The sequence below is a fragment of the Lissotriton helveticus genome, chromosome 1_2 (genome assembly GCF_964261635.1).
Source record: "Lissotriton helveticus chromosome 1_2, aLisHel1.1, whole genome shotgun sequence".
Lineage (NCBI taxonomy): Eukaryota > Metazoa > Chordata > Amphibia > Caudata > Salamandridae > Lissotriton > Lissotriton helveticus.
The window spans coordinates 184,137,835-184,160,139 of NC_136058.1; the positions used below are offsets into that span (position 1 = coordinate 184,137,835).

General features: G+C 42.4%; 1 protein-coding gene across 2 annotated transcripts in view; it reads left to right on the forward strand.

Annotated features, from left to right (window-relative positions):
- The window catches only part of EPS15 (epidermal growth factor receptor pathway substrate 15), an 883,486-nt gene that overhangs the window by 671,849 nt on the left and 189,332 nt on the right, over positions 1-22,305 (forward strand). For both annotated transcript variants that reach the window (XM_078670831.1, XM_078670841.1), the window contains exon 17: positions 18,591-18,677. In XM_078670831.1, the coding sequence (XP_078526957.1) occupies positions 18,591-18,677 (87 nt within the window). The remainder of the gene's footprint in view (positions 1-18,590; positions 18,678-22,305) is intronic.

Below are 22,305 nucleotides of genomic sequence, written 5' to 3' on the forward strand. Positions count from 1 at the left end.
AATACTGCTGTCTTCCACATTAGAAAGAGAAAAAATAATTTGTGTATTGTCAGCGTATGAAAATAGAGAGAGGCCCGCTTTCTCCACAATGGTGGCCAGGGGTCTAACATAGATATTAAAGAGTAAACGACTCAAGATAGACCCCTGCGGCACACCATATGCTGAGGAACAAATTTTGGAATTGGCTTTCGCAGAAAAAACCTGGTAGGTACGGCCGTCAAGGAAGGAGGCAAGCCAAGCCAAGGCACGACCCTCAACTCCCAAAGACCGGAGACATGCGAGAAGGATGGAATGCGACACCGTATCAAAAGCCGCACTCAAATCAAGTAATATGAGTGCAGATGTCTCTCCGCGATCGATACAGTGACGCAGTTTCTCTGTGACTCCAAGAAGAGTAGTTTCGGTGGAGTGATTGGCCCTAAAGCCGGATTGGGATGGGTGAAGGAAACCCAGACTTTCCACATAATGAGTTAGCTGGTTATTAATATGTCTTTCCAAAATTTTGGAGCGTACGGGTAGCAGAGAGATAGGTCTAAAGTTTGATAATTTGGTGGGGTCAGCTCCAGCGTTTTTTAAGAGTGGAATAATCATTGCGTGTTTCCACTCAGGCGGGACAGAGGCCTTTCTCAAGGGAGAGTTGAGGAGCTCTTTAAAAGGCAATTGGAGCTTCTTCATGTAATTTCCATTGAAATGAATGGGCACTCCATGACGAGTTACCCTTGTCATTAGCATCCAACTTGGATGCTAATGACAAGGGTAACTCGTCATGGAGTGCCCATTCATTTCAATGGAAATTACATGAAGCTCCAATTGCCTTAGCATCCAAGTGGTTATTAAAAACATTAAGGAAGTCCGGGCGAAGTTGCCTCAAGATTTTAACAGGCAAAGGATCACGTGGAGAGCCTGACTTAATACTTGTCAGACAACTAAGAAAAGATGCACCAGCCATCAAGATTAGCCCCAGAGTCAGGCACGCTTCTGTAAATGGAATCAGGGAGCAGAGCAGGTTCCGTGGGAAGGGGAGGAGAACCCAAAGAACCGTAGATGAGCTCAACCTTCTCTATAAAAAAACTCGGCACTAGAGTCACATTGCGCCTCATCAAGAATCGGTGGAGTAGGGACAGTGTCAGATCCAGTCAACTTCTTTACGACCGAGAAGAGTGCGCAAGCAATTTTGGGCCTGTGTGACAGTATTAGCAATATACGTGGCTCTAGCCGATTTACACAACTTGTGGTATTCTTTAAGGGAACTTTTGTAATCAGTTCTGCAGGCAGAAGAGTAATATTTCCTCCATTATCTCTCAAGAACTTTACATTTAGATTTCATAGCTTTTAGGTTTTCTGAAAACCACGGGGCAGGGGGACGGTGGGGCGTGAAGTATTTGGACACAAGGGGTAGGGAAGTATTAACAGCATCAGTAAGCCAGTATGAGATCGCAGAATCAAGTAAGAACAATGGCAAACGGGTGTCCGGCAAGTTCTTAGATAAGAGAGTGTTAAAAACCTCTACATTGAGTGTGCCCCAACGTCTATGACTCTTATGCATGTCTAAACAGACCCTGTTCTCATCCCCCGAAATCGTCAAATGAAATTGGACGGCAAGATGGTCAGACCATTCCAGAGGGAGAGCAAAAAAGCTACAATCAAAAGGGAGATTAGAGAGAATAGGAGCAAGGAGATGCCCTGCTGCATGTGTGGGTCCCGAATTACATAAGAAGTTGTTGAGGGCCTCTAAGTCGGACAAAAAACTTTACTGATGTTGCATTGAGAATTTTCAAGATGTAAATTAAGACCCCTGAGAATAGTAAAATTTGCAGCTTTTAGCAGGAGGGGGGCAATGGCATCGGAAAAGGAAGCTGCCCATATGCCTGGATTTCCCTGGGGGCGGGAAAATAAATATATACGTATCGCCAATGCTCAGGCTCTGTTGGCACGCTACGACAGGGCCCACTATGATGAGTAGGAAAAACTTATGCAACATTTGCCAGAGAAGTATAAAACTAAAACGAACAACCTCTTTCAGGAAGGGAAGCTCATCACCAACAATTCCATAAAATGCCCCCCATATACAGCGGACACAGCTTCTTGTGCTATTAACACTGGCATACTGCTGTAGAGACACGCTTGGCTTCGAATCTCTGGATTCAAGCAGGAGGTACAATTCTCCATACTTAAACTGCCCTATGATAAAGAGCATGTTTTTGGGCCAGCAGTAGATACTCCATTAGAAAAAATTAAGAAAGACACAAACTGCAAAATCCATGGGAGCCCTAAAATTACATTCTGGCGGGGGTTCCTTTCGTTGCTCCTTTACGGGGTGACTCAAAAACAATGTAGTAAGAGAATCCCTCCTCCTCTTACAAAGGGAATAACCAATCTAACTCCTCCAAAGGCTATTTTCGAAGAGGTTACACAGAAATAATAACAAGGGAAGAGGCAGAGGTAATTCCACCCGCACTTCCCCAGCTAATAAACAGTGACTTCTCTCCACTCCTTTCGGGGGATGTCTCTCACAGTTCCTACCTGTCTGGCATTCAATCACCTCAGACAAGTGGGTAATACAAATTATCCAACATGGTTATTGTCTGGAACTTACCAGCACCCCACCAACAATCCTTCCAAGACAGCTTGCAATGTTATCAAAACATCTCACCCTGTTAAAACAAAAGGTCCTCTCTCTGTTAGACAAACATGCAATAGAACCGGTCCCATTACGTCATCAAGGGACAGGAGTGTATTCCCTATACTTTTTGATTCCAAAAAAAGACGCCTCCCCGAGGCCCATACTGGAGGTCAGACAACTAAACCTCTACATTCAATCTGACCTCTTCCACATTTCAACAGGTGCTCCCATTGCTTCAGGAAGGCGACTTTCTTTCCACCCTAGATTCAAAGGACACCTGCTTCCATATTCCTATCCACCCAGCTCACAGGAAATATCTCAGGTTCTTGATGGACGGACAACATTACCAATTCAAAATCTTCCCATTCGGGAGGCACCAAGAGTCTTCACCAAGTGTCTAGCAGTAGTCTCAGCTCATTTATGAAGACCACACATTCACGTCTTCCTGTACTTAGACGACTGGCTAATAAAAGCCAAGGTGCAACATAGCTGCATACACCACACTCACAAAATAGTTCAGCTGCTTCACGACTTGGGATTCACTGTCAACCTCACCGAGTCTCATCTTCAACTCTCCAACACGCAAGTATACCTAGGAGCCACAGTAGACACTTGCAAAGCTCTAGTGTACCCCAACCCAGTCAGAATACGCAACATGCAAACACTAATATCACAATTTCAACCGCAGCACTCACTACCCGCCTGATTGTTTACGCAGTCGATCGGGATTACGGCGTCTTGCATTCTAATTGTTCCTTACGCAAAACTCCAAATGTGTCCCCTACAGGAATGCTTTGCACGTCAGTGGAACCAGGCTCAAGGTCAGTTAACCGATCTGGTGTTGGTGGATGGCCGAACTCATCGCTCTCTGCAGTGGTGGAATACACAAAACCTTTCCAAAGGGCAGCTTTTCGTCGACCCGGTTCCCAGATAGTGCTCACAGGAGATGCATCCCTAACTGGTTGGGGAGCGCATCTTCAAAAACATACCATTCAGGGCATGTGGACTCTACAACAAAAACAACTCCACATAAACCATCTGGAGCTGCTATCAATTTTTCTAGCATTGAGAGCTTTTCAGATACATCTAGTAGCAAAGCTGTCCTAGTACGTTCAAACAACATGACAGCAATGTACTACATAAAAAAACAGGGGGGTGGGTGTTCTCTACAGGTTTCACACCTAGCTCAAAGCATATGTACATGGGCCATACTTCAAAATATATATCTCCTTGCAGAACATCTCCCAGGAGTAAACAATCAAATTACAGATCTGCTCAGTCGTCAAAGACAACAGATCCATGAATGGGAACTACACCCTCAAGTTCTTCTCCCATTTTTCCAAATGTGGGGCTACCCAGACATAGATCTGTTTGCCACACATCTCAAAGCAAAATGCCCAAATTTCACTTCCAGGTATCCACACCCATTGTCCATAGGCAATGGGCTATGGATCAATTGGTCAGGGATATTTGCTTACGATTTTTCCACCTCTCCCGCTAATTCCACTACTGGTTTGGAAGCTCAAGCAACATTCCCTTACAATGATCCTAGTTGCTCCCACATGGGCTCGACAACCCTGGTTCACAACCCTGTTGGAACTATCAGTAGTTCCTCATCAAAAACTACACCTCTCCCCCAAGCTTCTCACTCAGAACCATGGAGAGATAAAGCATCCAGATCCCATTCAACTCAACCTTGCGATCTGGCACCTGCAATCATAGAGTTTGGCTATCTTAATCTCCCGCCAGACTGCATGAACGTCATTAAAGAGGCTAGACGCCCTACCACAAGAGCATGCTATGCAGCAAAATGGAAACGATTTGTAATTTATTGAAATAACAATCAAATAAATCCGCTTGATGCTTCCATTCAAAACATCATTTGCTATCTGACACCTACACCGGGCTAACTTAGCATATACATCAATAAGACTGCATCTTGCTGCAATAGCGGCTTACCTACAAAACAGACAACACTTGTCCTTGTTTCGTGTACCCGCTATCAAAACCTTTATGGAAGGACTGAAGAGAATCATTCCTCCTAGACTTACACGTTCTCCTGTGTGGAACCTTAACATAGTCCTACCAAGAATCATTGGCCCACCATTTGAGGCACTAACCATACAAGAAACATTTTTACAAGTTCACCAAAATAAAGTGGTTCTTAGGACTAACCCCATATTTTTACCCAAAGTCGTTTCTGCCTTTAATCTCAACCAATCTGAGTTACCAGTGGTTTTTCCCCAACCAGACTCGGTGGCAGAACGTGCTCTTTACAAATTAGATGTTAAGAGAGCATTACTTTATTACATTGAAAGAACTAAATCTTTTTGGAAAACCAAACAACTCTTTGTTGCTTTTTCACCACCGCATAAAGGCAATCCTATATCAAAAGCAGGAATTGCACGGGGGATATTTAAGTGCATACAAATATGCTACATTAAAGCTAAACGCACATAACCATTCCCCCTAGAGCACACACTACGCAAACTAGGGGCTTCCATGGTATTCTTACAGAACATACCCTTAGGTGGTATTTTCATAGCTTCAGCATGGGCTACACCACACACATTCACAAAACACTACTGTGTAGATGTTTGCGAGACAACAAGCTAGTGTGGGCCAGGCTGTTTTAAGAACACTATTTCAGACCACTGCAACAGATAGAGGTTTACCACCGTTTGGGAGTAACTGCTAAAGCATATGATCTACCGCTCATATGTCTCGAACCGAAAATGCTACTTACCCAGTTTGCATCTGTTCTTGGCAAGTAGAGCCATATGCGCCCACCTGCTTCCTCAGGTACCTTCATCTGTTGCAGTATTATCTTACTAACTCCATCATCACGCTTACGGCAATCACCAAAAGGAGGAGTCGCCTACCTCGTGACTGCAAAGACTTCTTCGAACAAAAACAAAGTGCAAACATCTGGACCTAACACCAAATGGCAATCTATGCTAAAGCATATGGCTCTACAACTCTATATGCCAAGAACAGATGCATACTGGGTAAGTAGCATTTTTCTTTTGCCATTTGTTACTGTGGATGATTTTGGCTTCATAGACGAATTTGCCATTATCTTGTCGAAATTAGGAAATATTCTTCCGTTTGTTCCAGTTGTTCTGCAGTTTTATGCCTCTGTTTTTCTGGTATGTCCTTTTAGCAGTGTTCAGTCATTTTCAAGGTCCTCTATGCCATTAAAGAAGGTGAAAACGGCACATCAAATCCATTTGTCCCTGCTGATCTCATGCATTGTATCATTTTTTTTGCTTTTCCGGTTGTTTGTGTATTTCCCTTACATAAAATGCAGCTAATATCGAAATCTCAAAGCCCATTGCCTAGGATCACAATAAATCCCAAGGGCATGTTTCATGGTCACCTCTTAGTGAGATACCCATTTCTACTGTGTATGCGAAAATGCTTCGCTGTGCACTTATGCTTAGTGTTCTCGAAGATCATCATTACCAGCGCATCTGTTCCATTCAGGAAGAGAGAACGTTTGCCCAGAAAGCAGTCCTTGGGTTGAGTTTTGGGGCTACTCCTATATTTAGGGCACTTTGTGCCATTTATTGATCTGACCTAAACACGGGCAGCTGTGCGCAGTATAGATTGTCCTTCTTTTTCATTGCAAACTTATGTCCCAGAAGTATAAATAGCCACGCTAATGATATCAAAGGGAGTTTAGTTTATTGCAGACGAAGAGATCTGAATCCTTGGCACTTAAGCTAAAACATTAAAGAAGTCAAGTTCTTCATAGAAGAAAAGAAGAAAGGCTCTAATTTTGGATGATTTGTGAATGTGCAAATAGCATTTTCTCAGATGAGGAAGGGAACCCACAGTGTAGTTCTCTTTTGCTTTTAAATCTCTTTGTGTATGTTCCCAATATAAAATGCAGGTAACATTCAAATCTCACTTTATTTTTCTTAACTTTCCTTTGCATTAAGTTGCATTTATGTCATGTTCTTTTACGTTAAGTATTAGATGTATTGCTGTCAGTTAAAAATTGCCTCTTCGGGTTTTACCAACCCCAAGAGTGACTACTAGAGTGCAGTGGAAATTCGCAAATCTGGGACTGGTACTTGCTAAATGTTGCATAGGGATATATTTTGCAAGACCCCCCTGTCCCCCCTTCCCCACCTCCGGACTGCACAAATGGACGGCAGATATGTGCGATTGGGTGGTAGCGGAGGAGCGACAACTGCTTATAGTCCACACAGATGAAAATGCCAAACAGGATTTGGAGACCCGGGGAATACTACTAGAAAAATTGCTGACCCCCATGAGGTCAAGTATGGGAGATGACACTCCCCTTCAGGCCGAGACCACTGATGCGCGGAAGGGGGGGGGGGTGGAATCCCCCTAATATTTCAGACAACACCACTTGACACAACCAGTTATAGGCTCATAAAAGGTGAGTGAACTACCCTAGACCCAGTGAGAGTAGAAGGCTGGAGATCATTTTACACATGGGGATACGCCACCCATGGCACCTGAAGTTGCCGTCCACATCTACACTATAGGAGACACGTAGGGATGGAGACAACAGACGAGTACAATAATGATCCATCAGGAGTGTAGGAGGAATGGATATGAACGTACAATCACATCGGTCCTAGATGCTACATAATATAGTAGGTGGCTGATCTGGCAGCTGCTGCCCAGTTTTCATACGTTTGTGTTGGTACAATTCTGTTCCACAATTATACGCATATTGGTAAAACCCAACTGGTTGCTCATTTGCCAGCAAAAAAAAAAAGAAAGAAATAAGTGGGGAGCTAAATCTGGTTTCTCACTGTGGACTATGTCACATGTCAGAATGTCGTAGTTTACTATGATTGCATGTCATAACAACCCAAAAGAGCTAAACCAAGAATGTATGAGACCTATGATTGTGTTGTGTAATGCTGCGAAATGTACCTCGAAATAAAAACAAGTTACAAAAAAGTATTAGATGTATTATCAAGCCAACTGATCTAATAAGTAGCACAGTACAGAATTGGGGAGGGTGGAAATAATACATCCTAGGGCCTGATTGAGCGCCCCAGTAAATTACAAACACCTATTTTAACACAGATCGCAGTTAAAAGTGGTGCCATGTTTATTGCACTCAGACATTGCCGGGTGCAATAAAATCCACTACCTTTGTTAAATTTCAGCAGGTCAAACGTGCTGGAATTTAAACCGATAAAAAGACCCGGAAAACACCGAGGAAATTCAGATTTTGGTTAGGTAAACACCAAAATCAGAAACGCTATGCCCCATTTTCAGGGCAAAACTCAGATGATAGTTGTGGCGTCCAATAAATTCCAGGCTCCTTCATCATATTTTATCAGGAGTGATAATTAACTCATAATCAGGTAATCTTTAGAGTATTGTAGCCTTCCTCTAGCGGTATACCTTCCTCCAGGGCCGATAGCCGATGGATATAAACTGTTGGGGCCTTATTCAAACCTCACTGCTCATATCCAGTGAAGTTTAAATGACCATGAAAGTATTTTTCGAGGGACACCAAACATCACCTCAACAGTTGCTGCTGTGTCTCCGAGCTTCCTAACCTTCGGCATCTCTCAACTGTTTTTAGAGCCTTACGGCAAAGGTCTACAGAGTGAAAGTAACCGTCTTGAAGAGCAGGTTTACAAAGCACAATAAAATCAGTCTCCATATCTTTTGGGAATGCTGTATTTTTTTATTTCGTGTATCAAGGCAGATCATAGAGCTTCAGTGGGACCTTTCTGTAGTGCCAACATTCTTCTTTCCCCTATATGGCAGTTCAATTGCTTTATTAAAAAGTTTGTGCATTTGAGTGGTCAGGGTTGACTTGTAGAGATGATCCCTTCAATGGACACTTGTAAATCTTTCCTCTAATTGAGGATTAGAGCTGTCTTAACGTATTTTGATGCAACAGGCACAGAACATTTTTGCACTCAGCCACATTTCTTGTATATCCACTTAGCATGTGTTACTCCAATCCCTTTGATGCGTCTTAAGACGCATGGGTAAGAGAAGGATTGGTAAATGAATGTGCTTATTTTATCCCATTAATTATCTAATGCAAAGTATTTCAATCTAATATGAATCTGTAATCCCCAGACGATGTTGCTAAGATTTAGCTATGCAATAAATCAATTGATGGTGTGCTCTATGAAAGTGATCGTATATATATGTATATATATATATATATATATATATATATGTATATATATATATATATATATTTATATATATTTATATATATATATATATATATATATATATAGAGAGAGATATATATATAGATCTATTGATCTAAATATCACCATAAAACACTGCTTACTGGGAGTACTTCTGAGACCTAAGAAATGGATGAAGATGTGCTATAGGTTTGCACTCTTGGGACTGGTCCTGGCAAAATAACGAATAGCTATTCATTGGATGCAACCTTGCCCACCTTCCTGGAAAAAATGGAGGGACGATGTACGGGAATGGTGGGTAGCCGAGGAGTGTCGACTTAAGATAGTGCAGACTGATAACTCGGAGAGCGATCTCCTGGACTGGGAGCAAATGTTAACCGCAATGTCCACAACAACAAATGAGAGTGAGACGGATAGCGCGCCTGGCACACAGAACACCATACTCATCTAAACACACCCTGAGGAATCGATGATTCCTACACCCTCACAACATGAACACATAATTCACACACTAGTTATGAGTGTACCGCCAGCTTTTCTATTGAGATTAACCAGGTTATGCCACCTGTCTGCCGCTGTCACGAGGGTGGGGTGGGGGCTGGAGGGGGTGGGAGCTGATTTGGAGAGGGGATTTAATTCCCTAGTTGGGATGATTAATTAGTGTTGTTTGTTATGTAGAGTATAGGTCCTATGAACATAAAAATATAAAATGCATTTGCACTGTTATAATAGACACAATGTGCTCATGGGATGGTGAGACTGTATGTGAACACAATGTAATGTGTGCACACCATAGACTGTATATTGCATATAAGATTTCTATATATATAGAGTGAGAGAGATGGATAGAATATGTAGATGTTATTTCTATAGTGTGAACCTAGCCGAAGGGCAGCGGACCACAGAAGAGGGTCAAATGCAAGCATAAAGTCAACGATTGCTAGAAGAGGTAGCTAGCTGGATGGTGGGTGGCTATTGCATTGTTTTTAATTTTTTTAATAAGTGAGTTTTCAAGTTATGATGGATATGGGGATGCTGTTTCAGGGCCTGTGTGATTAGATGGAAAAGACCTAAACTTTTTTTTCTTTTCTTTTTTGACACTTAGTCTGCAGTATGACTGTGTCCTGGCTATGGGTGTGGGGAAAGACACCGCAGACTGTGATCTTGTCTGCAAGATAAACAGTGGGTGCTAGTTGTGATGGCTTTCTATATGACGCAACTGGTTTTGAGGATGCTACGGGCCAGCTAGAGGACCCAAAGGGGTTCCATTAGCATGAGGGTGAAGGGATCATATTCCTTCAGATCATGGATGAGACGTGCTGCGGCGTGTCGGATGCCCCGATGGCAAGCCTGTGTGGCTTTTGAGGGCCATGGAGCAGAGCATTGCCACCATCCAGAAGAAAAAGTAAGAGGGCTTGAACAGCATTCCTGAAGGCGCTTTCTGGAAGGATTGGTTTCACTTTCTTTAAAAGAGAGAGTTAGCATCAGCCTGCCTGTTGTTTTAGCAGTGTGACTTTGATTGTGCAGTTTATATCCAGGGTGAATCTAATTGACTTCGCATTCGGTGAAAGTTGAGATTCAAAGCTGTCAGGGCTCATGTCATTTAGCCAGATTTGTACGGTTTCTTGTTTGTTTTTTTTGCACATAAAAGGGATTCTCCCTTAGTTGTGTTGAGCTTCGGGTAGGCACTGGACATTCTGATCTGGATGATGTGTAGTCCGTGTTTGAGGCATTGAATGTCTAAAACAGAAGATACTTTCAAGTACAGTTGTGTATCATCAGCATATTGGTGAAACCTTTTATCTGTGGGTAGAGCAGCATTACTATTATTATATTTAGCTATGGAGGAGGCTTTTGTTTCTAGTGGATATCATGTGAACTGAGTCACTGGTTCCAGTATTGTCACTGATTCCAGTATTGCCTGTTGAGAATAATGAAGCAAGACTAAGTTTAAGCTTGGCATCAGACAGTTTAGTAGAGTGGGGAAACCTAAGCACTAGACCCATGTTTCCTGCAATTTCGACTCTGGACCATACCTCATCCAGTATTTACTTTTAATCACACAGCCATTGCTTGGTGTATTATCTTTCTAGACCTAAATAGGTGCTATTCTTTTGCACAATATATAAATATCTTTGGTGAAAAGGGATGCTTTAAGATGCCTGAGGGCACGGCTCTGGTGCAGAGCAGCGCAGCCTCGTACAAATAGCCACTCCCGGGGGATGACCGCTGCCTGTCGTCCACATAAATTTTAAAATTTACCACTTCCTCCTGCCTCACCGGTGCTGAAAGCAGTACCTTGCTTCTGTACTCTGACTCGGTGCAACTCCCTGGTGCTTCCAGGTTCCTTCTCGTGGGTCGGACCTCCTCCTACAGTCACTGGTTCTGCAGAGGTCCTTCAGGGCGTCCTGTCACCTTTCACCGTCTAATGTGCTCTCTCCGTACCACGCTTCCTCTGCATCTAGCGCTGCTTTGTCTTTCGTGCATACTGTATATTGTCTTCAGGTCTCCCTTAAGCTGATTGGCTGATGAGTTGATTGGACTGTGGCTAACGACTAGAACGTTAACCAGTGTTCCTTGGGTACCTCCAGAGTCACTCGTGGAGCATTTCTCAACCATTTCCCTGGCCTTTTCGTAACAACTGGAATACTCCATTTTCAGCATCATATGGGGTGAGGGTCGAGTGATGTTTATGCTGCTCACCATGCCTGGCAAATTTAATTGCTTTTTAGATTTTGCAGACAATGTTATGAATCATTTATGTAGCTTATGAACACAAATGCTTCTTTGTGCTTTAGAAAATATAAACCATAGAACAAAGCAGCAATACAGGGAAGATGATCCAAGAAAGTAATGACTAAAACCAGATTTTCCCTAGCGGCTGAAACAAAGTAAGTTGGTCTCAACACAGGAACTCAAAGGAAGTAGCTTACACAGTTTGTTAGATAGGTGAAGGAAACACAATTTGCCAAAGTGATTGTTCTAATTCTTGTTTTGCTAAGCAGTAGTTGAAATGTGTATCTGAGAATGCACAGAGAGATAAAGGAAATATTTATTGGATTGGGAGATGGGTGATCTGAGATGTACTGCTTTGCGTACAATTGCTATGGTTGTGGAAGCTACCCAAGATTGAACGGGTAGGCAGTACAAGGTTCGCAGTAGAGCGGAGATGCATGATTTTTGATTTGTTGTGGTGAGTAGTTACGCTGCTGCATTCTGGCAAGCTGGTGTAGGAATTGTCTATAATTGAAAGGTAAATGTAATTTGTGTCGTCAAGATAAGATTGGATGTTAGGGTTAACTACTACAGTATATAAATTGGGGTCAATTAATGGAATAATTTTTTTAAGACAAGGTGGAAGAAGTAGGTGTGAGTACTTTTGTAAATTGGGCTTCCAAGGAAAGGCTGTTGTCTTCTACACCATGTTTGATGGGGTTTTAACAATTGTCAGGTGATAAGGTTTTGTCCCATTCACTGGCCTGTGAGGTGAATGCCAGTAGTATATAAGTTTATTATAAACCTTCAATAAAAATATACTGAAATAAGAAAGAATATTGATTTTGGCTATTTTAGTCTGAGGAAATTGTTGAATATCCTCCACTTAATGGTGATAGCCTCAATTAAAGGTCTTGTCAAGACTGAAGATGCCATCTTAAACATTCATGTAAAAGCGGGACCCTGCTTGATGAAGCACTTGGGCTAAGTACATCATGTACATATTAAACAAATGGGGAAAGACAAGACCCCTGTGGGCCACCACAGCTGATGGCTTTGCCTTGGACGTGAAGACCGTAGGACAACAACCGGATATCTCTGACATGAAGGACTTAAGGACAGTGCTAGTGATAACAGATGCTTCCAAATTATTGAACAAGATGTTGTACGCAAAGCTATTGAAAACAGCTGAGAGGTCTCCGAAGACTAACATTGCAGATTTGCCTCTTTCGATGAATTGACCAATATAATTGAGAGCTGATAGAACTTCTAGCTCAGTGCTGTGGCCAGGACGAAAATCAGGTTGTCGCCCACCCTTAAAACTTTTATTTAATTGATATCTTGGAGCTATTGCAGAGTCACTAGCTGTCTACTCAAATAAGGATGAAGTGAGATGCTTCATAGGTTGTTCACATCAGTATCACTCAGATATGGTTTCCTTAACAAGGATTCCACCACAACTGCTTTTCAAGGGTCCGGAAAAATGGCATGCTTTATAGAGCTTTTGAATAAAGGAAGTAGGATTTCACTTACAGGTAAGAGGAGAGGGTTTAAACGCCTAGCTAATAAAATCCTATTTGTGAAGTCGTATCGGTGGCGGATAGTTAAGACTTGCAAATGTTCCTCATGGGTGATTTATGTGAAGGAGTCCAACCATACCCCCACCTAAAAATGGATTTGGGTGGAACTGTTGGTATGGAGATTGGGTTCTTAGAGATTGAGTCCAAAATTGTAAAAAGACATTTCTGTAAAGAAGAGAAAAATATTGTCAGAGGGTTTGGGTTAGTGGTATTTCAATGCTTATGGCTCTTGGATGTTGATTTTCAGAGAACATATAAAAAAATAAATGTTATTAAAAGTTGCTCGCCTCTCTAAGTGTTTCAGAACAAAGACATATTTTCAGATTTCCTTTGGCTTTTTATAGAAGCATTATGGTGTTATATGCCACCTTGTTTGTGATGAGAAACACACTGCCTCCTTTTTTCTTTCATCCCTTCAAACATCTAAAACGGTATTGCTGCTGACGAATGAGTGTATGTTTTGGAATTGTACTAATAATACTTTGTTCAGTTATAGATAACCATCAAAGTGTACACAACCAAGATACAACAGCACTAAAACCTATTCCATAAAAGTATATATCAATCCTCTTATAATTTGTCTCATGTTATAAAAGAATTTATAAAATAACAGTAATCCTCTCATATTCTATAGTAAAGACAAATGGGAGTACATCATCAGTCTCTTAAGATAAAACCATCCAGACCATGTCATTCTATTTCATAAAACAACATTCCCACAGGAGCAGTACAAAAGGCAGTGCAATAAGTCCAAAAAGTGGCCGTGCATAGTGCAACCAAATATCATGTGCAAAAGACAAGATAGTTAAAATGCTTGTTTAGTTCGCACACCATTAAGCAGTAGGCTTTAAAATGCTAGTACATTTTTGCAAGAAGTATGGTGCAAGAGAAATAAGTGCAAATACTATTTTTGGGGTTGTATCAGTTTTTAAAATCCTAAAACCTACCAAGTGTCTACGGGTTCCCATATCATGGCAAATGGGCACAATCCATTTAAGACGTAGATTACAATATTTGAGACAAAAAAAACATTATGTATCTCGTCTAAGCCATTCCGCACACATGCTGGACACGTAATAGTCTTGCTTCTAGTGCAATTTACAAGTAAAAAATCGCAAAGGGAGAGATCCATGGAGAAAATGTATATACAGACTTCTAGCTATGGGCAAAGATATTGAATCTAAAACATTCTCAAAGGCGGGAAAGACTTAAAATCTAAAACCCGAGTAGTCTTGCTTTTGTTCATTTGACTTGTCCACCTATAGTCATCCATAAGTCGAACGCCCAGGTAATCAAAGTTGTGTACTTTATCAAGAACCTCACTACCTACACGGACAATAGGGCTCTTCTTTTAGTTTTCTCAAACACCATGTACTTCGTTTTATTCACGTTTCACTCTGAACCCCTGGCATTGCAGACAATTCAAAACTTATCAATTAAGAGTTGGAGTCCCATGGGTGTCTTAGAAATAAAGAAGGGAGTCATCAGCAAAAAGAATTGGTATCTTATATTGCTCCAACATTTCTACAACATCATTAATATATAAAGAGAACAAAGTGGGTGCAAGGACGCAGCCCTGACGTATTCTTCACTCGATGGGAATGCAGTCCGTTAGTTCTCCACTTGGACACCAACGAACGTGAGCATAATTGTTCTCATTTAATTTGTTAATTAGATGTAGGTTGCCTGGAACCCCCATTTTCATAAAAACTCGTGGTGTGGGATCAGATCAAACACGGCTCTTAACTCAATAAAAGCCACAAAGTTTTTGATTTTGTATTAAAACATTTCCAATATAAAATTGTAAACCTAAAAATCTGATCAATTGTGCTAACCTTAGCTCTAAAACCTGCCAGAAGGGGAGGCAACATTTTGTTTACATCAGCCCAGTCAAGGAGATTCTCTAGGATTTGTTTTGCAAAAATTGTTTGGGCATTGTCAATAAGGCTGATCGGCCTATAGTTTGAAGGATCAATTGTGTCGCCCTTTTTATGAATTGTTACAATTTCAGCCTCAAGCCAGGAATCCAGCACCTTACCCCAAGCTCCTACTGCATTTGATAATAGATTTACATAAACTGTCCAGATCAGGGGCTCTGATTTATATAAATCCCTGGGGATTTTATCTGGGATGGAGGCCTTAGCAGGTTTTAAGGAGTCAATAGCTCTATTTGTGTCATCAAGGCTAAAGGCAACAGTGGCTGTAAGATCCGAAGTTGTAAAAACATTAGGATTATTACTAAACCTAAAATCATTGGCATCCCAGAGGCATAAAGATTAGAGAAGTGTGCCACCCATTTGTCAGGCAAGATGTTATAATGATGTGACTTAAACTTCTCTGACTTAGTTTGAGCCACAAGACGACAGAATAGTCTAATTTCATTAATTTTACTGGCAGCCAGCAAGTCTTGCCATAGTTTCTCATCCGATTTTCTTTTTGCCCTGATCATAAGTACCGTATAGATAGATCTTGCTTTACTGATCTTAATCCGATCACCCTCTACAACAGCCATTATTATTGAAGTCTTTGTTAGTTTACGTGCTTGGTCACATCACTTTTCATCCTTAACAGGATTAAATTTCACATTAGGCATATCCTTATAAAACAACCTTTGCAGCTCTTCAAATAAGCTGGTATGTTTGTTCAAAATAGGGATTTCATTTTCATTAAGCTCCACATAATTCTCCAAGTACTTTGCAAAAAGTCCATAAATCTGCGTATATAATTTTTGATTGGACATTCTATTCGGACAAGAACATAGCGACGATTGTTGGTTACAAGAGGAGCTGAAACTATAGTTGTACAAAGATTTCTTTCTTATCTCCGAGAATCTCCCACCAGAGTCCCCTCTATGAGTTATGATCACTATCAAATCACGATACCTCTTACATATCGGTCAAAAGTGGCCATAATCTCACATCAGCAAGAACGTAATCTATAAAAGTTGGTAATCTATTGGGATCAGAGACAGCGCCCCCTTTACATGCTCCAAGGCCTCTGCTAATTGTAATGCAAGATTAGAAAGTTTTTTCTTTGGTTGTCCTAATAAAGGTGGAATATCCCATATTTAATCTTCCTCTCTTGTGATCTCATTTAGATAAATGGAAGGTTCAAATGAACTATTCAAATACCGTGCTACTACAATTTTGGTGTTTACTAGAACAGTATCCATAGCTTCTTCCAGAAGAAGGAATGTAGGTGAATTGTCAAATCTGACATAAATGTTAGAAATAGCCATACAAAATCTTGATGCAAAAGTCAGTGATCCTCATTAAATCAGAGCTATCTATTTCTGTTAGCGTAGATGCGCTGATACATCCATTCCAAATTAAAATCATAAGGCCCCCAGTAGCTCTCCCAAATTGCCCAGCTGGTTTTGCATCTACACTAAGAGAAGTGAACCCATCTATAAATACTTTCTCTGTGGCCTAAGTTTCTTGGAATAGACAGATATCATGTTCTTCTATGTATGCCACCCAATCTAAATCCGTCATCTTAGAACCCAATCCAGTTAAGTTCCACAATAGTAGTTTAATCCTAGGTGGACAGCAATTAGATCTACTAAGCCTATTTCCAGATGGTACACCTGGTGTCTCATCTAAGCATGTGTTCTTGTATATATTTGTACAAGAATGCTCGATATATGTGAGTTTGTCAATATCCTGGGTATCACGTAGGTTGCCCATAAATAAGTGTCGATACTTTATCAACAATGCCATAATTGAGGGACTGGTGGAGGGCTCTTCTTCGCTTCTCATTGCTTTGATTGTAGTTATCGACTCCGCCATTTTGGGTGTTTCTCTCCTCCTCCCTTTCTTTCACTTTTTCCCTTCTGTGGGGCAGTTCCGGGGCGATAGGCACACTGTTAGTGGGTTGGGCCGTAGCCATTACAGGGGTGCAGGGTGGCGGGTACGGGGGGGGGGGGTTTGTTATTTTAGTTTGTTTTGTTCTATGGTCCCTTTCTCTCTTCTTTTTAAGTAGGGTTGGCTGTATCTCCTTCTTTCATCCTTTTCTCTGTTGGGCATCTGCACCTGCCTCTATTTTATTGTCTCGGAAGGGTGGGCTTTTCGGATGATGCTTTCGCTAAATTGCTTGCCATTGTCTGACCTTTACTCCTGGCCTGCCTTCGGCGGGCGTAGTGTGTTTTAGGCCGTATTGTTCGTCACCGATACCCGATTGCGTGGAGGGATACACCCCTCCTGTCTCTTCTTGTTTATCGTGTAGTGTGATGCCTTCGATGATATAGCCACAGCTACTTCTTCAATTATAAAAAATGAAACCTTCCATCCTAGCGTTCGTGGTGCCTACAACCATATATTATGGTTACACCGTGATTACTCCTTGAGCCGTAAACATGTGCAATGCTTCTGCTTATATTTCCTGAGTTTGCGGCCGGCCCCTGTGGTTGTGGGCCTGCGCTTGTAATGCTTTGGTCGAATCAATAAAGGTTTTCAAAAAAACCAAAAAAAAAAAAAAAACAATGCCATAATTTCTTGAAGAATTGTATATATTAACTTTGACTGTGCTAACCCCATCTTTAATCTCAGAAACGTCTCCTATTGTACAGTTTGCAGACAATCCGCTCATCTTGGAAATACTGTAGAAAATGGTAAAGCAACTTTACAAATGTATTGAATATGTAGCTAATGTGTTTTTGTCAGGGTACGTACATATAAGAAGAAGATGGTGAGCTTGAACTCAAAATAACTCGTGAAGCAGAGGAAGAAGTCCCTAAACATGTGAAGTGGGATCTTTGGGGTGGGACAGGGATTCTAAGGACCACGCCCATTTGTCTGTAGGAGGACTGTATAGGGAGTTATCTCTTGCGGTGCCCAACTCAAGATAGATGGCAACAGGTTAAAAAGGTGGAAGGAGCAATGTCTTGATGGGTGATTAGAAAGTGCTTTGTTGTAATCACAACAAACCAGTTTGTTTGGTTGTGCTTGAGTGAAGTTTGTGGTCATTGTTGGAGGGATACATTTTTTGGGAGCTGTTTGACTGGATCTTGTTTTCTGTTAGGAGTTGAAATGTTTGGGAGTGCCGTGAATGAAAGCTGAAGTGTTAATTATTAAAAACATTTTGTTGCAGATGACTGATGTTCTAGTACCAGAAAGAAACTGTCTTGGGCAGTAGGTTGATGATTCACCACAGCATGGATTGTGGAAATGGTGAGATGTGATTGAGTGAGTTTTGAGACTGTAGTAAATAATTGTCAACATGGGTCAGAAGAGGAGGTAAGCAACAGTGTAGAAATCTTGATTGAAGGTTTCAGAAGGTGTATTTATCATACAAATTAAGATATTTCAGGCACACACTGTTACTAATCAGATAACACGTATTGCAAATAATGGCAAATAGTATGTCTTATTCCTCGTCCATTGTCCTTGCTTTTCAAACTGTTCTAGATCCTAAACTAGAGCCCATTTGTCAACTACTATGAAAAAAATACAATCACTTTTTGTATTCATGCTGTGGATTCATAACATATATCCTTTTGTTTAGGTAAGAAGCAGCCCTGAAGTATCCCAAGAAATGGTGAATGAGACAGATGATAAAGAAGAAAACCATAATGTATTAAATGCTGATGAGGTAAATTAAGTGACGCTTTCTAATGGTGCAAATGAATGGTATTTTTTACTGGTTTTCTAGCATGGGAAACTTCTATAACTGTACATGGCCAGCACATTCTCTTTAAACCTGGACCATCTTCTGATTATTTCTAAAAGCATTCTAGTCCTATCACAGTATTTATTGGCTGATATATGAATACGTTCGCTAAGCATGATTAGTTTGAGATTCTTTTAAAAGCTTAGTTCTGCATCGTAGGATTTTCATTGATAGTCATAAACACGTGAATAACTCCCTGATCCATTCATGGATCTAAATCACCATTTTCTATAGTTGCCTTCTATCGAAACAGCATTATAAAATGTCATTATCCAAGAGACCATGTTCAGATCTGTGAAATCAATCAATCATTGTATTTATTAAACGCACTACGTACCCGTGAGGGTCTCAAGGCGCTGGGGGGGGGGGGGGCACTACTGATCGAAGAGAAGAGCCAGATCGTAAGGAGTCTTCTGAAGGCCAGCAGGTCCTGGGTCTGTCGTAGGCTGGTAGGTAGGGCGTTCCAGGACTTGGCGGCGAGGTAGGAGAAGGATCTGCCGGCGGTGGTGGTTTTCCCGATACGAGGGACTGTGGCAAGGGTGAGGTTGGCCGAGCGCAGGCTGCGGGTGGTGGCGTGGAAGCTGAGTCGGTTGTTGAGGTATGCAGGTCCGGTGTTGTGTAGTGCTTTGTGTGCGTGGATGAGGAGTTTGAAGGTGATCCTCTTGTTGACGGGGAGACAGTGTAGGCCACTCAGGTGGGGTGTGATGTGGCTGGGTCGGGGGACGTCGAGGATCAGACGTGCCGAGGCGTTCTGGATTAGTTGTAGTCATCTCAGGAGCTTGGTTGTTGTTCCTGAGTAGAGGGCGTTCCCGTAGTCAAGTCTGCAGGTGATGAGGGCCTTGGTGACGGTTTTTCTCGTGTCGGGAGGGATCGATTTGTAGATCCTGCGGAGCATTCGGAGGGTGTTGAAGCAGGACGCGGAGACGGCGTTGACTTGCTTGGTCATGGAGAGGGCGAAGTCGAGGATGAACCGCAGGTTGCCTGCGTGGTCAGTGAGTTCCGGGACAGTGCCTAGCGATGTGGGCCACCAGGAGTCATCCCAGGCTGATGGGGTGGGTCCGAGGATGAGGACCTCCGTTTTGTCTGAGTTCAGCTCAGTCTGCTGTCCTTCATCCAGTTGGCGAGGCCTTCATTCCTCTGTGGAGGTTGGCTTTGGCGGTGTGGGGGTCTTCGGAGAGGGATATGATCAGCTTGGTGTCGTCGGCGTAGGAGATGATGTTGAGGTTATGTTGTCGTGCGACGTGGGCGAGCGGTGCCATGTAGATGTTAAATAGCGTCTGGCTGAGGGAGGATCCCTGTGGGACGCCGCAGATCTTGGTGGTTTTTGAGCGGAAGGGTGGGAGGCGGACGCTCTGGGTTCGGACAGAGAGGACGGAGTTGGTCCAGGCCAGGGCTTTCTCTTGATAGGGTGCGGTCGCAGACCGTGTCGAAGGCTGCCGATAGGTCCAGGAGGATGAGGCGGTTGTTTCTCCTTTGTCCATCAGGATCCTGATGGCGGTGATGAGGGCGTACTCGGTGCTGTGGTTGCTGCGGAAGCCGGATTGGGATGGGTCCAGGATGTTGTTGTCTTCGAGGTATCAAGTTAGCTGTTTGTTGACAATCTTCTCTGTCACTTTTGCCGGGAACGGGAGCAGGGAGATGGGCCGGGAGTTCTTGAGGTCCTTGGGGTCCGCCTTGGGTTTCTTCAGTAGGGCGTTGATCTTGGCGTGCTTCTAGCTTTCCGGGAAGATTGCTGTCTCGCAGGAGATGTTGATTGTTTTCCGGAGGTGGGGTGCGATGGTTGTGCTGGCTTTGTTGAAAATGTGGTAAGGGCAAGGGTCGGATGGGGATCCGGAGTGGATGGAGTTCATGGTTTTGATGGTGTCTTCGTCGCTGACGTTGGACAGATGGTCAGGCGACTGGTGCGGGTGGAGGTCGCAGGGGTGGTGGGTGCGAGGGTGTCTGAGTTGAAGGTGTCGTGGATGTCGGTGATCTTGCGGTGAAAGAAGGTGGCCGGGCCTAACAGCAGCCTCGTTTCTTCCTGAATGTTCAAAATAATTCTCCAGTTTAACATCTTAGAACGATATTTGCAGCAGTCCAATGCAGTGAATACCCATTTTAGCAGAGTACATGGAGGTAAGAATGTAGCCTGATAGACTTAAATTGAAAACAGGAAAAAGGAGCCTGTCCCTTTAAGAACCTAGGAGGCACCCCTGCCCAAAGTGCCTTGCACTGGCAATTGTCTCCCAGAGCCAGTTGTTTTTTCCATTTCCTCAGAGAAGAGTCTCAGAAACCCTACTGAGTTTATTTTATCTCAATTATCTTCCTTTTTTTCTGAAAATATTCTACTAGAGTGATCATCTGCTGTTGAGTTTAACATTATTTCTGGACGTATGATTTATTTTTTTCTGTCTGAATACCATCCCTTTTCTCTAAGTGGCCCTTACGTGGTTGAAAGAAATCAATGATTCATGCCCACAAGGTATGTATGGGTGTCTTCCAACATCACATACTGTGGTTGAATGTGACATCTGTAAGTAGATGTAAAAATATCCTTAAAAGACGGAGAGGGCATCATACTAAGAGGTGTGTTGGAAGATATGAGGGCAAAAGAGGAGAATAAGAAAAAGAGGCTAGAAAGAGCAGCTTCTCAGGCAGCCTTGATCTCCTTACCACCTAGGGAGGTCAAGGGAGAGAAGATCTAGTGGCAGAAAAACACATCACCATTCCCGATGCCACCAGAGAACAACATAGTAATCCGACGTTTTCAGCCTCTGCTCCGACCTGCTTGCCTTCAAAGGGTGGCTTTGCAACAACACATCGACTCTCAGAACATGACCTGTCATCGATGTTTGGTGATTCAAGTTCACCATCAAAGAGATACTCATCGCTGTCGAGGAATTATAGATCAATGTCAGTCCTCACAAGAACGATGTCGGAGACAACGATCGCCATTGATGTTGGAGTAGAAAGTGACTACTTCTATGTGTAAGTTGTTTAACAAGTTCCACTCCATTTTGCTGTTCAAAGCCAGCATCATCTCTGGACCCTGCACCCTTGCTTCAATTCCTTTTCAAGTTCACCCTCAGAGGGCGCGTTATAATAGAGGTTGCAGATTGTATACCCAGTCTTGCTCTCCTTGTTCTGACTGTGACTTATCCCATTTATAATACACTCCTACATTTCCAGAATATTCTCAATCTAGAGTTTTGCCAATGGATGACATCCTCCCCGTCCATGAGGTATTGGCGAGAGAGGCAGCAAATCTAAATATTGCCCCAAGGACACTCCTCAACCATATTACTGGAAACTCTTTAACAAACGGCAGTTCCTAAATGTTTGTTACCTCTGGTTCCTAGTCTGCTAGAGACAGTTGAAGAAAACCATATGACTCTGGCCACTCTGAAGGCTGTAACACCACACCGGCAGACAAAATACAGGCCACCTCAAGACTGGAATTCTTCATGGTAGATCCTTGGCTGGTCTTGGGTATAGTAGCAATAGTGAGACGAAAACATGCATTACCTCAAGAATCGGCTGATCTACTTGAAAAAGTAAGTACGAGACTAAA